The sequence below is a fragment of the Camponotus vicinus genome, unplaced genomic scaffold (assembly GCF_025532165.1).
Source record: "Camponotus vicinus isolate PSW18456_S1 unplaced genomic scaffold, iyCamVici1.0 SCAF_14, whole genome shotgun sequence".
In the NCBI taxonomy this organism is placed as follows: Eukaryota; Metazoa; Arthropoda; class Insecta; order Hymenoptera; family Formicidae; genus Camponotus; species Camponotus vicinus.
The window spans coordinates 894,544-907,537 of record NW_028141950.1 but is presented as its reverse complement, the minus strand read 5'-3'; the positions used below and the strand labels follow the sequence as shown (position 1 = coordinate 907,537).

The window sequence follows — 12,994 nt, the reverse complement described above, 5'->3', positions numbered from 1 at the left end:
ATTCCTCTCATTATTTTATACATAAAAGCATTGAGTAAAAAATGTATATTTTACGAGATATTTCACAATTTACATAAAATTATCAAATAATCAATTAAAGTATAAAATATCTCGTAAATTATATATTAAATTTTCAATCAGCTTATTCTACTTTTCACGCCGAATATTGCGAGGAATTGATTTATATAAAATAAGTAGGGTAGTTTTATTAAAAAAAATTAGAGCTGAATGACTTTATTAAAAATTTAAAATTATTAACCTTTTTCGTCTTCAAAACTTTATTTTGTGTGAAACATTTTTTGTACGATATCAAGTTTCGGAGAAAATTCTTCTGGCCCCTCGCTCGAGAACACCCTAAATACACGAATGTTTTTAGTGAGTAACACATAAGGGACACAATTTCGGGTTGTGTTCCGTGCTACGTGCATGAAATGTCGGTAATAAGAATGTTGAGATACCGTCTCTTTTCGAAAGATATTATTAGCATTGAAAAATTTAATAAATGTAAAATATAATATATTTAATTCATTGATTCATATCTATTCTATGTCGCATCACAAGATATAAATAAGAAGTTGAAAGTTTTTGATTTCAATCAATGTAACGTGTTTAAAGATGAAATAAATATTTTTCTATATATTCATTGTCATATTTATATTTTTATTTACAAAACACAAAATGCCTGCTGTAGGGTAAAAATATTTTTAACCATATTTCTATAAGTATCTTCTTAATCCGCAGTAAATTGATCTTTGATATTCAACATTTTTTTTAATTATTTAAAAATTTAATTAATAATACATGTATAGAATTTGTTAAATTAATCACTGATACTTCTGAAGGATTTATAATTAAGATTCGAAAAATGGATGCTGCAAAATATTTTAAAAATGTCTTTTCTTTTATATAAAATATAAAGAATTAATATATTCCATTCTAATATAGTCAACATTATTTATATATTTTTATTATAATTTTCATAACAACATAATATTTTTATGGTTAATACTTTGTACTAAATTATAACATTTAATATAATTACAAAGTAGTATTATTATTAATATCTATTTATTATTATTAATAAATAGGTTGCAATTGCAAATTGTCTTTTAGTTTCTAAGCATTTTCAATCATCCTGCATTCTTATCCAATATATTTTCTTCTTCGGGTCTTTAGATTATTATGGTTTATTGTATTCCTTTGTCTTAACTTCATAAGGATTTATCATACTTCTTTCTTCCTATCTAGTCCATCGGAATACTTTCTATGGACATTTGTTCTCGGGTATAGATATTCAAATCACACAAGATTAAGATATTCAAATTACTGTAGTTGTCTTTTTTTTCTATTTTCTCGATTATTGGTTTTTTTTTCATTTTATTCAAAAATATTAATATAATTAATATAACATTTATATATATATATATATTTATATTTATATAATTTTGGTATCTCTCTTAGTCTGACTCTTTCCCTTTGACCTGTCCGGCATGGGTGACCCTACCGGTAACTATATACGGCCAGTATTCATAATTCACTCTTATATTTAAGATCGTCTTAAGTAAATTGGAAAATGTTATTTAACTATTTTTTAATAACTGAACGAAATCTTAAGACGCGATCTAAGAATATACTTAAAATGATCTTAAATATAAGAATAATCTATATGAATATCGGCGTATGTTTCCGCCGGCATAGGTCTCAGGTTCATGAGAATACGCAAACCTTCTCACCCGGCAAATGCCTTCGTTAAGACGGAGATACAGGGGAGGAAAAATTGAGGAGGAAAAATATTTTTATTTATTTTTATTTTTTTAATAGAGTTTGTAAACAGAGAATATAATACATATAAAAAATATATATTACATAATTATAATATATACAACGTAAATTATAATTAATTTGCAATTACATAAAAAACACATTACAAAATATTAAATTATGTAATATAAAAATAATTACATTACAAATATATATATTACAAAATTTAATGCAGAATATATAAAATACAATGCATTAGAAATATGTATTACAAAATATAATACAAATTTAATATAACCTATAACATTAAACTTAATACAAAATAAAATTTATTACACGAAAGTGTCCAAAGTATACGTATAATATAAAATTTACCAAAAATTTTTACGTAGACCAGACAAGACTGATTAATGATGATTAATTACGCGATATATATTATTAATAATCGACATAGAATTTAATTAGTTTTATATAAATAACGTATAAACGTAAATAATCATGATCAAAAGAGTCATTAATAAAATTATTGATCGTTTCTTCGATTGTAAAAGAAAGTATTTGCATTACTGGCGCATTTTGTGTAGAGGAATCCTTATCAAAGGAAATATTCAAAATGAAAAGATAGAATAAACTTCGAAATCAACAATTATGTTACTAAATAAATCGCGATTTAAAATTCGCGAGAAAACGCGACGAATAAATAAATCGACAATAATCGGAATATTCGATTGCGAGATACGCATAATTTTTATAATATGATAATCGAAACCATCAATAGACACGCGTGCGATATAATTATTATCACACAAATGTTGACAGACGAAGATATTTTAGCAAACATTTGTGATCCGTATTGTTTATGAACATAAAATTTATTGTCCGATTTATTTGCGATTAATACGCGACTTTATACGAATTTCACGATTGAGAATAAAATACATATCTTATTTCGCGCATGATTAGCTGAATAAGAAGAAATGAGCTCTATAAGTTTTAAAATATAATTAAAAATCGCGTTGTGGCCACGTTTAATAGAAAATAACAGAACGAATGATTTTCAAAGTCCCTTTAATAATTGATGTAATAGTAGAGTTTAATAAGAATTAAATAATGTAAAGAATCACGATTAAAACAGTCATTAATATAGTCATCGATCGTCTTTTAAATTATAGAAGAAAATATTTGCGCTACCAGCATTTTGCACGAACTATTAAAAACAATATTCAAAGACGTGAAAAGATAAACAAAGCTTTAATGTATAAGTCAACGATTAAATTATAAGATAAATCGCGATTTAAAATTCCCGAGAAAACGCGACGAATAAATAAATCGATAATATTCAAAATATTCAATTGCAGATACGCGAATGACATACCGGTAATATCCGATAAAAAGAGGAGCGATCTTAAAAATGGAGAACGATTAACATCTTGTTTCTACATCAGATTTCGCAAGATCAATCTACGAAGAAAAGTTAAGTGATCCATTAAACGTCGGGAATTTCACTGTAGGAGGGAACGAATCCTGGATCTTCCGGACTATTTCCGATAGCAATGATTTCAGTATTAAATCAAAGACAAATATCGTCATTATTTTCAATTCGCGAAATTGATATTCACGTCAGAAAACATATTCTTCCATTACTAAGAAATATATTTCTTTATTGAAAATTAACCATTGGATATAACCATTATTATCGAAATGTGATTACGAACGATTATATTTATAAATAATAAAATACATGCATTATTGGAGTTTGTGTTAAATGTGCGAACACATAATTTGGGGTACCATCGCGCGCGAGACGAATCGAACCCGATAACAGCAAGATTTAAAAAATTTCAATTCGAATAGTGTTCAAAATAAAATAAATGAAATAATTTTAAATATACAATTAGATCTAGATTAATTATCTAGATTCTTATTCTTGTAACGTTTAAATTAATAATATATTTTTCTTTTAATCAATATCTTACTGATATAGGGGTACCCATTCGATTCGTCTCTCTTTAAGTACTCGCACATTTTATGTAACATTCATGTATAATTTCGCGTATATATAATATATTATATTAACAAAAATTATAAAAATATTTTGGATACATTAATTTGTGCATGTATTTTAAATAATTTTTTCAAATTAATTAATAATTAATAAAATATATTCGTTCGTAATCATTTTTATCATAAAAATTAATAAAAATTAATTAAATTATGAAATTATTTAAAAAATTAAAATTTATACACAACGCTATATCCATATTTAATCTACTGTTAAATCTTTCTGGCATTATATAGACAATAATGATACCAATCCTAATAATGAAGAACATTTTTTAACGAAAAAAATAAAAGATACATTTCTCTCATCTAAATATATATTATTTAAATTAATTTGACGTTAAAGAAGCGTATCGTCGTTGAATTACTACCGAAATCATTGCTTCCGGAAATTGCCAAGAAAACCTGGGATTAGTTCCAATCTTACAATAAAAATTCCCAATTTTTAACAGGGCACCGAACTAGACGTCGCGAATGGATCTCACAAGAACCGGTGAAAAATAATTCTCCATGATGAAAATCGTTTCGACTCCTCGGCGATACGAGTCACGCAACTTTTATTAACGTTTATTTAACGGAAGGAACAACGATAACACTTTTATTAAAACGACAATCTCGTCTAAGAATGCGAAAAGAACGCGGGAAAAACACGATGATTTCGCAACCGTAATTTATTAATTTATTTATGAATATTTTCCGATACGAAATTCGTAAGTACAAATATATCTGAAAAAACAAATTATTAAATTCATAATAATTAACTCGCGATTCTATAATATCGAAGGTAATCGTTAAATTTTGTGAAGCTAATATTTAATAGTTGACCTATCACATCGAATCTTCACACTCTTATTTGATAATTCTTTATATTTAATTAGCAATATTTAGGAATATTATCTGACGAGAGGGACAGCGATAAGAATTTTTTGTTAAAACGATAATTTTGTATAAGAACGTATTAAAAATTTTATATTTGATCGCGCGATGTATATACTTAATATCTATACCTATACATTAGACGGCACTCCCGGTTTCGGTACGAGCGAAAATCCCATTTCACTTACGAGAATCGACTTTGAGTCAACCGGTCGGGATTGCAACGATATAACGAGCAAGGACTAAGCTCAAACCGGAAAGAAGACGAAACGATTGACGGAAATAGAGGAAAATGAAGCTCACCAACTCTTTTTCGCGCATAACTATCCTATCTCGTATCGAACCTGGACCCGCTAAGCACGATTTCAGGTGCTCCGCCCGGACATATTATGCCTCCCGCGGTTGCTATATGCTACACCAGGCTAGTAGACGGCAAAAGAAGAGGATACCCACATTTTTTAAATGCTTACATTCAGCAATTTAGAAAATGGGGAGGCAACCTCTTTTACCGAGCGAAAATCGTGCCTAGGGGAATCCACTCGACTCCTCGACAGGGTTAACACACGCAGTGCGTGTGGCTGTAGACGAGCAAAGAGAAGGGACCCATTGACGACCATTCCGAGCAATCGATCGAGTTCTAACTAATTCGGGCCGAATCACTTGACGAAGCACGAAGCAAGAGTGTACGTTGCATAGCAACGTGTGCAAACTCGAAACATCCCAGTTAGTTGGCATCGGAAGTAGAGACTCGTGACAATAAATGAAATTGGGATTTTATATGAAAAGTCCAAAAGTTTCGCGAAAACGCGACGACGCGAGAATACTACAACGCGAAAACGCGGTAACGAAGCGCTTGCCGTCCGCGGCACGTTGACGGCACCGACGACGCGAAAGGGTACTTAGCTTCCCATTCAGGCACCTTAAGATTTATCATAAATAGACAAATTTAAGATAAACCTCAAGGCACCATCCAAGTACTAAGCCCTCCCACCGCGACAAGGTGTACCCCATGGGAGGGTTATATTATATATAATTTTATATATAATATAATACATAATTTAAAATTTATTTTGTAATATAGTACATAAATTTAAATTCGCAAATATAAACGATAAATAAAAATATAAAATGTAAGAGAAAATCTATTATTTAAAGCAATGTTCAAAATAATTTATTTTAAAACTAATTATTGCGCCCAATTAATTTTTACATTTTTACTTTTAAATAGATATATTTTAATGTTATAAATTGCGTAATTACAAAATAATTTATATTTCTTAAATATAAACTTTTAAAAATATGATAAATAAAACATTTCTATTTTTTTATATATGAAGTATTTAAATAAATATATTAACATGAAATATTTTTTAAATTATAAGAAGTATCTGAAAATATTAATTAATAAACATTTTATAAATGTTTTAATTATTTTAAAATAAAATGGAATTTTTATAAGTATATGTATTATATATGTTACACAATTTAAAATCACTATTGAATCACAATTAAAGAAATAAAACGAAACGAGAAATATGTATATTTTGAATATTGTTACGTCCGCGGCGGCGACTTCGAGATATCGAAGCGCGTTCAACACAATGGGGCACTCGCGGACCGCGTAAGATAAGACACTTTTAACGGAAATTAAGAACTTTAATTAGAAACACAGAATACACAAACAACAAATAATAACAGGGGAAATCTCGCGATAACGACCCGTAATGTAAAACGCGTCCGGATAGCTTGACAGCTATTCTTCGACTCAGCTCACCATCGTTGTTATACAACAATATATACTATTGATAAATAATTTATATATTGTTGCGTTCGCGGAACGATATACATCGAACGCGCGAGACACAATCGATCGGCTGACGTTCGCGCAGTAAATAATAACGCGGTTTAAGGTATAAGAACTTTAATAAACCACGAGTAACATACAAGAATTCAGAATAATCGTAAAACGGATCACAGATAGACGTGTCCGCACAGCTTGACAGCTGGGCTCAGACTCTCTGACAGTCGTTGTTTATAACAACATCTTGACAACGCGTGCGGAAATGATCTTTTTCCGTCGACGTACTTCCCGCCGAAAGAATTCAACAAGTGGCGAATACATCCAGAGGGATGGGACGCGGGGACGTAACAATATAATAAATAATGAATATGATAAATAATTAAAATATTAATGACTTACATCATATCTTATTGATCCGTCCATTTCCAAGACCTCCTTTTTTTCTTTTGTTTTTTTCACTTTTTTCTTGTGGCACTCCAATCCTCGTTGCACTCATTTGAATTCCTCGTTGCACTTACACTTATTCACGAAAAGTTCCTCGTTGCACTTGCAATTGTGTTTAGAGAAAGAATTTGATAATATATGAAACGTCTCACATCACTACTTCACTGCTCAAGAGCGAATGATCGTAAGTCAGAAACACTACCGCGGTACTGTTTATATCGGCAAAGTTGACTATGTAAAGGAAGAATTTAATAATATGTGAAACGTCTCTCACGTCACTACTCAAGATCACTGTGCGAATGATAATAAACCCGTGTAACATTAACAATAGCGCGATACTGTTTATCAAGGTCGAACACGGTGTTATTGATAATTCTCTCGTTGCTAAAATATTTTCTGTAATATAAAATATTCGTGGGCGGAATATTAAATTATAGAAGTATTTTAATTTATTGATTAAGATTAATTAATTATTTATTAAACCATTCATCATGAAATCTTTCGTTATGCTAATTATTTGCATTTATAATTCGATTGTCTTACTTCGTGTTCTCTCATATAATCCAAATTATATTTATGTATATTGTCAAGTAGAACGATAAAGTAACACGGATGTATATTTGTGACTCTAAGCATTAAAATAATAATTATTGTCCGTAAAGATTGCAACGAAATGATTATTAATTATCTTAGATTTCTATCACTTTGATTTTTGATTAAATTGTACACATCGCTAAATATGCATTTTAAGATCTATCGTCGCGACACAATTTTGCGTATTATTTAGCATATATAAAATTATTAAGTAATAATCATATCAAATTATATAATATCTTATATAATATCTCTATAATTTCTAATGTACTTCTCAAATCACGCGTTTAGAAAAGGAATTTAATGAAGCTTCTCGCATCACTATTTTGTTCGAATTCATTTCGCAAATGATAATATAACTAAAACATGTAAATATTAATGCGTTATATGTTGCAAAGATCGGACGCGGTATTATTATTAATTTATTGCAAAAATATTTCATATATAGCATACATATACGCGCGAAATATTAAATTAATTTATAGAAGTATTTTAAATTATTGATTAATTTACTATACGATTGATGTATCACGAATCTATAGCGCGCTCCCCTCTAACGCTTGATTATATTGTCAAGGCCATACATACAATATTAATCTCGACTTTGCGATTTGACTGTCAGACTGAAAACAACAACGAAATACGCATATTTAGTCAAGTTAATATTTTTTTTGTATAATATCTACATATATGTTATGATTATTATATAAATAAGACATCTAAATAATTTTCTTTTTTTTAAGAAAGAGAAAGAGGGAAAGAGGAAAATGACTCGCAGTAATATTAATTACAATATACTTTATATACAATATACTTACTGTTGATGTATGTAAATATAGTATATGTGTATAAAATACAAATCTCGTAAGATCAAAAATTAATTAATTGTTAATTATTAATCATAGCTAATTATATTTAAATATTAGTTGCGATCACGTTTAGAAAAAGAATCTAACAATTATAAGGAAACGTTTCGTACGATTATTTCCCTGCTCGAATATCGCCGTTCGAATAATAACAAGGTTGTACTACATAAACAATAGTGCGCTCCCCTCTAACGCTTGATTATATTGTCAAGACCATACATACCATATTATTAAAAATTTATTGCCGAAATATTTGATACTGTAACGTATATATACAATATACAATATATTGAATATTAAATTGTAAAAGAGTATTTTAAATTAGAAATTAAAATTATTTATTGTAAATTAATTATTAAACGATTATTTGGAGAACTTTTTGTCGTGATAATTATTCGAATGTTTTGATTCCATATTTTGATCATCGAAAAGTAGATCATTTCGTTATGATCTGTACGAACAATAATTACTTCTTTAATAATACATACAGTCAAATATATTTCGTCTATGATAAAGTATAATTTATTACTTTAGGTTTGTACAACGATTTTTACTTGAAAGAGAGAGGGAGAGAGAGAGAGAGATTAAATAGATAAATTATGTAAAATATGCGAAATCTATCGCATTATATATAGTTGCATATTATTTATAAAATGGATTATTCATTAATTATACATTAATTATTATTTCATTAATTATATTGAAAACGTAACGATATATTAATCAAATGACCATAATTTTGCTAATTTCGCGATAGTAATTTTTTAAATTAAAGACTAATATGAATAATAAATAAAAAATTTATAAATCACTCACCGCGCAATTTCGTTGCCCAATCTCCTTTTCTTCCCTTGTTCATTCTTCGCTTTCTTCATAGCACTCACACTCACTCCCGAAAATACGATTAATAATAATTAATCATATATGGAACGATCGCGAAATACTTTGTACGGCACTCCCGATCGCGGAATAATACACAAGAAACACACTTTATTATATTGGAAGGGATAGATAACACGAGGGAAGTACGATTTTCGCTCGACATTTATACGAGGTCAAATTCAATACTGCTTGTTATAAATGCTATTTTCATTGTGATGTATGTATTTTAACACGAATTATAAGATCGAAAGATTAATGTAATTAAAGTAATTAATGTAACGTAATTAATGTAATTAAAGAAGTCATGATATAGTAATCATTTAATTATTAATTCAATAATATACGAAATATTTTGCACCACTACTTCATTGCTCGAGCGTCGCTGTGCGAATGAAACTAAGGCCGTGGCATGTAAACACTAGCGGGCTATTATTTACACCGTCAAGATCGACACCGTGTTATTGTCTGTCATATCGAAATATATTTTACGTACTTTAACATATACAAACACGCGAAATATTAAAGTATAGAAGTAGAATTTTAGAGATAGAATTTTAGAGTAAGAATTTTAGAGATTATATAGATTAAAAAATGCATCACGAAGCCTTTTATAATAATTACTAAGATCTGTGATTTCATTGTTTTATTACGCGTTCTCAATCCGAATTACATTAAATTTAAATTATCGAAAAACAGAATGATAAAGCAATAATAGAGTCGAAAAATTAGTCTGACCTCATAGATCGAAAACCGTGTTATTATTATTTTTTTACCGAAACATTTTTCAAAACTATGGCATAAACATTAGCTATAAACATTAGCGGGCTATTGTTTACGCCGCCAAGATCGGTATTATTGTCTGTTCGTCATCAAAATATTTTACTTTAACATATATATATATATATATATATATATATATATGTTATATATATATGTATATGTTCTATATATTTTAATATATTCCGCGTATATATATATATATATATATATATATATATATATATATATATATATACGCGGAATATATTAAAATATATAGAAGTATTTCAGATTATATAGATTTTTTAAATTATATGATTATTTACTAAAAAATTGCTGTATCATGGAGCCTTTCATTACATATTGTAACTCAAAATGCTAATGTATAATTTTTATAAATAACGCATACTTATACAATACTTGTAAATTATGTTTTCTTACAAACATAAACAATTGTATTCTTTCTTTACACTTTTCAATTGATTCCTCTCATTATTTTATACATAAAAAAGCATTGAGTCAAAAAATGTATATTTTACGAAATATTTCACAGTTTACATAAAATTATGTTAAATTAAAGTATAAAATATCTCGTAAATTATATATTAAATTTTCAATCAGCCTATTATACTTTGCACGCCGAATATTGCGAGGAATTTATTTATATAAAATAATTAGGATAGTTTTATTTAAAAAAAGTTAGAGCTGAATGACTTTATTAAAAATTTAAAATTATTAACTTTTTTCGTCTTCAAAACTTTATTTTGTGTGAAACATTTTTTGTACGATATCAAGTTTTGGAGAAAATTCTTCTGGCCCCTCGCTCGAGAGCACCCTAAATACACGAATGTATTCAGTGAGTAACAGATAAGGGGCACAATTTCGAGTTGTGTTCCGTGCTACATGCACGAAATGTCGGTAACAAAAATGTTCTAACTCAAAATGCTAATATAAAATTTTTATAAATAAAATAATTTTTAAAAATATTTATAAATAATAAATACTTATATAATACTTATATATATATATATATATATATATCGCAACGAAAATTCTCGAACTGCATGTTTTATAATTTATTCATTTAATCAACTATTTATAAAAAGCCATACAACACAGAACATTGCATTAATATTGCGACAATATTGCAATGTTGCTGCAATGTTACAACAAAATATTAATAATATTGCTTCAATATTCTGTGCTGTATGGGAATATATAAAATTAGTATCATAAGGCGAAAGAAAAGAGGGAGAAAGAGAAAGATCACAAAACTTATTTATATTGGAAATTTATTTAATATATATCTTGTATTTGTATTATACCATTTGTATTACCGACAGTATTGAACATAGCACGGGACAGAATCACATTTCTGGATATAGCGTGTTATCCATTAAGAAATTTTATGCAAATGGCAATGTAGTTCAATGTGTCTGCGCATAGGGAACGTAGAGTTTGATCGACCAATCGGGAGAGTCCCGTTTGACACGTTGCTATTGCTCATAGCCAATTAAATCGACCTGTGCCTAGGGTAACTAGCAACGATTGACCAATCAGAAGTCCTATTTTGAATTGGCCAATTGGCGACGTGGTTAATCGGATCCCACCCAACCAATCAGAACAAAAGGGGAGCAAAGGTATCTTCGTCCTGATTGGTCGATTAAATGCTACTCTCTACTTTACGAGTAGGATTTTCGAACGCAATATTTAAGCTGGAAAAACGAGGTTGTTCGTGAAATCTAACCTTTTCCATTCACGACATTTTAGCGAAGGGTATGTATCACGCGGAAAATCCTCAATTTTCACGATAATCGTCATTAAAATAATCATTGTGCGGGAGTTAATCGATCGTGGACGATTTTTTGAGATATAAAAGTGTAATATTTATAGGAACGGAACAAAAGTGGAGTAGCTTATTACCAAAGTGTGATTTAGATTACGTCTGTTGTTTCAGTTATTAACAACTCAAAATGTCTATTCGACCGGTCTACCGACCCAAGATTGTGAAGAAGCGAACAAAGAAGTTTATTAGGCATCAAAGTGATAGATATGACAAACTTAAGGTAAACATGTATCTTTTATTTTAGCTCTTGTTAACCACGTCAACGTGTTTATAGTTTGGTTATATTCTCTGCATTACATGTGTTACATTGTATCATAATTTGATTACGTTAGAAATTTTAATTTTTACTATATATTTCATTTATTAAATATTTATTTATTAATTATTATTATTAGTATTAAATATTTATTTATTTTAACGAGTAATATTAAATAATAATTTATTCTTTATTAAGAGATTTAAGAGTTTTAGATAAGGTTAAACAGTAAAAATCATACAGACTATCTTATATGCATCTTTTAGCGCAACTGGCGTAAACCAAAAGGTATTGACAATAGAGTACGTAGGCGTTTCAAGGGCCAATACTTGATGCCCAGCATTGGTTATGGTAGCAGTAAGAAAACACGTCACATGCTACCAACAGGCTTCCGTAAAGTTCTTGTACATAACGTTAAGGTAAATATTGCTTTTATATGTCAAATTTTCGCTTTATAAGAATTAACAAAATGTAGTATAATTTATAATATATAAATAACATTATATAAATCATTTAAAAATAGAAAACGAATATACATTAATCTTTTTACTTATTTTGTACATTCCAGTAATGTTTACATTTACTTTTGAATAAAATACAAATAAAAATCAATAATTTACAGGAACTTGAAGTCTTAATGATGCAAAATCGCAAGTTTTGTGCAGAGATTGCACATGCTGTTAGCAGCAAGAAAAGAAAAGCTATCGTCGAGCGTGCTCAACAGCTTTCGATACGTGTGACAAATGCCAGTGCACGTTTGCGATCGGAAGAGAACGAGTAAGCGTTACTTTTCGTGTATTTTGGCAATAAAATATTAAAAACATATCTCCTGTCTCCCGTCTTCTTAA

The 12,994-nt window shown here is 28.6% G+C and overlaps 1 protein-coding gene across 1 annotated transcript; it reads left to right on the top strand.

Annotated features, from left to right (window-relative positions):
• The first annotated feature begins 11,726 nt into the window (after positions 1-11,726).
• Positions 11,727-12,971, top strand: Rpl32 (ribosomal protein L32). Its single transcript, XM_083087752.1, has 4 exons — positions 11,727-11,820; positions 12,002-12,110; positions 12,413-12,565; positions 12,769-12,971. The coding sequence occupies exons 2-4, from the start codon at positions 12,018-12,020 to the stop codon at positions 12,925-12,927; spliced, it is 405 nt and encodes a 134-aa protein (XP_082943878.1). The 5' UTR covers positions 11,727-11,820; positions 12,002-12,017; the 3' UTR covers positions 12,928-12,971.
• Positions 12,972-12,994: the final 23 nt, after the last annotated feature.

Bases quoted from the DNA above. Each gene is read 5' to 3' on its own strand.
- Rpl32 (XM_083087752.1), top strand. From the start codon at position 12,018: ATGTCTATTCGACCGGTCTACCGACCCAAGATTGTGAAGAAGCGAACA. The intron at 12,111-12,412 runs GTAAACATGTAT...TGCATCTTTTAG, and splicing joins ATAGATATGACAAACTTAAG to CGCAACTGGCGTAAACCAAA. The intron at 12,566-12,768 runs GTAAATATTGCT...AATAATTTACAG, and splicing joins TTCTTGTACATAACGTTAAG to GAACTTGAAGTCTTAATGAT.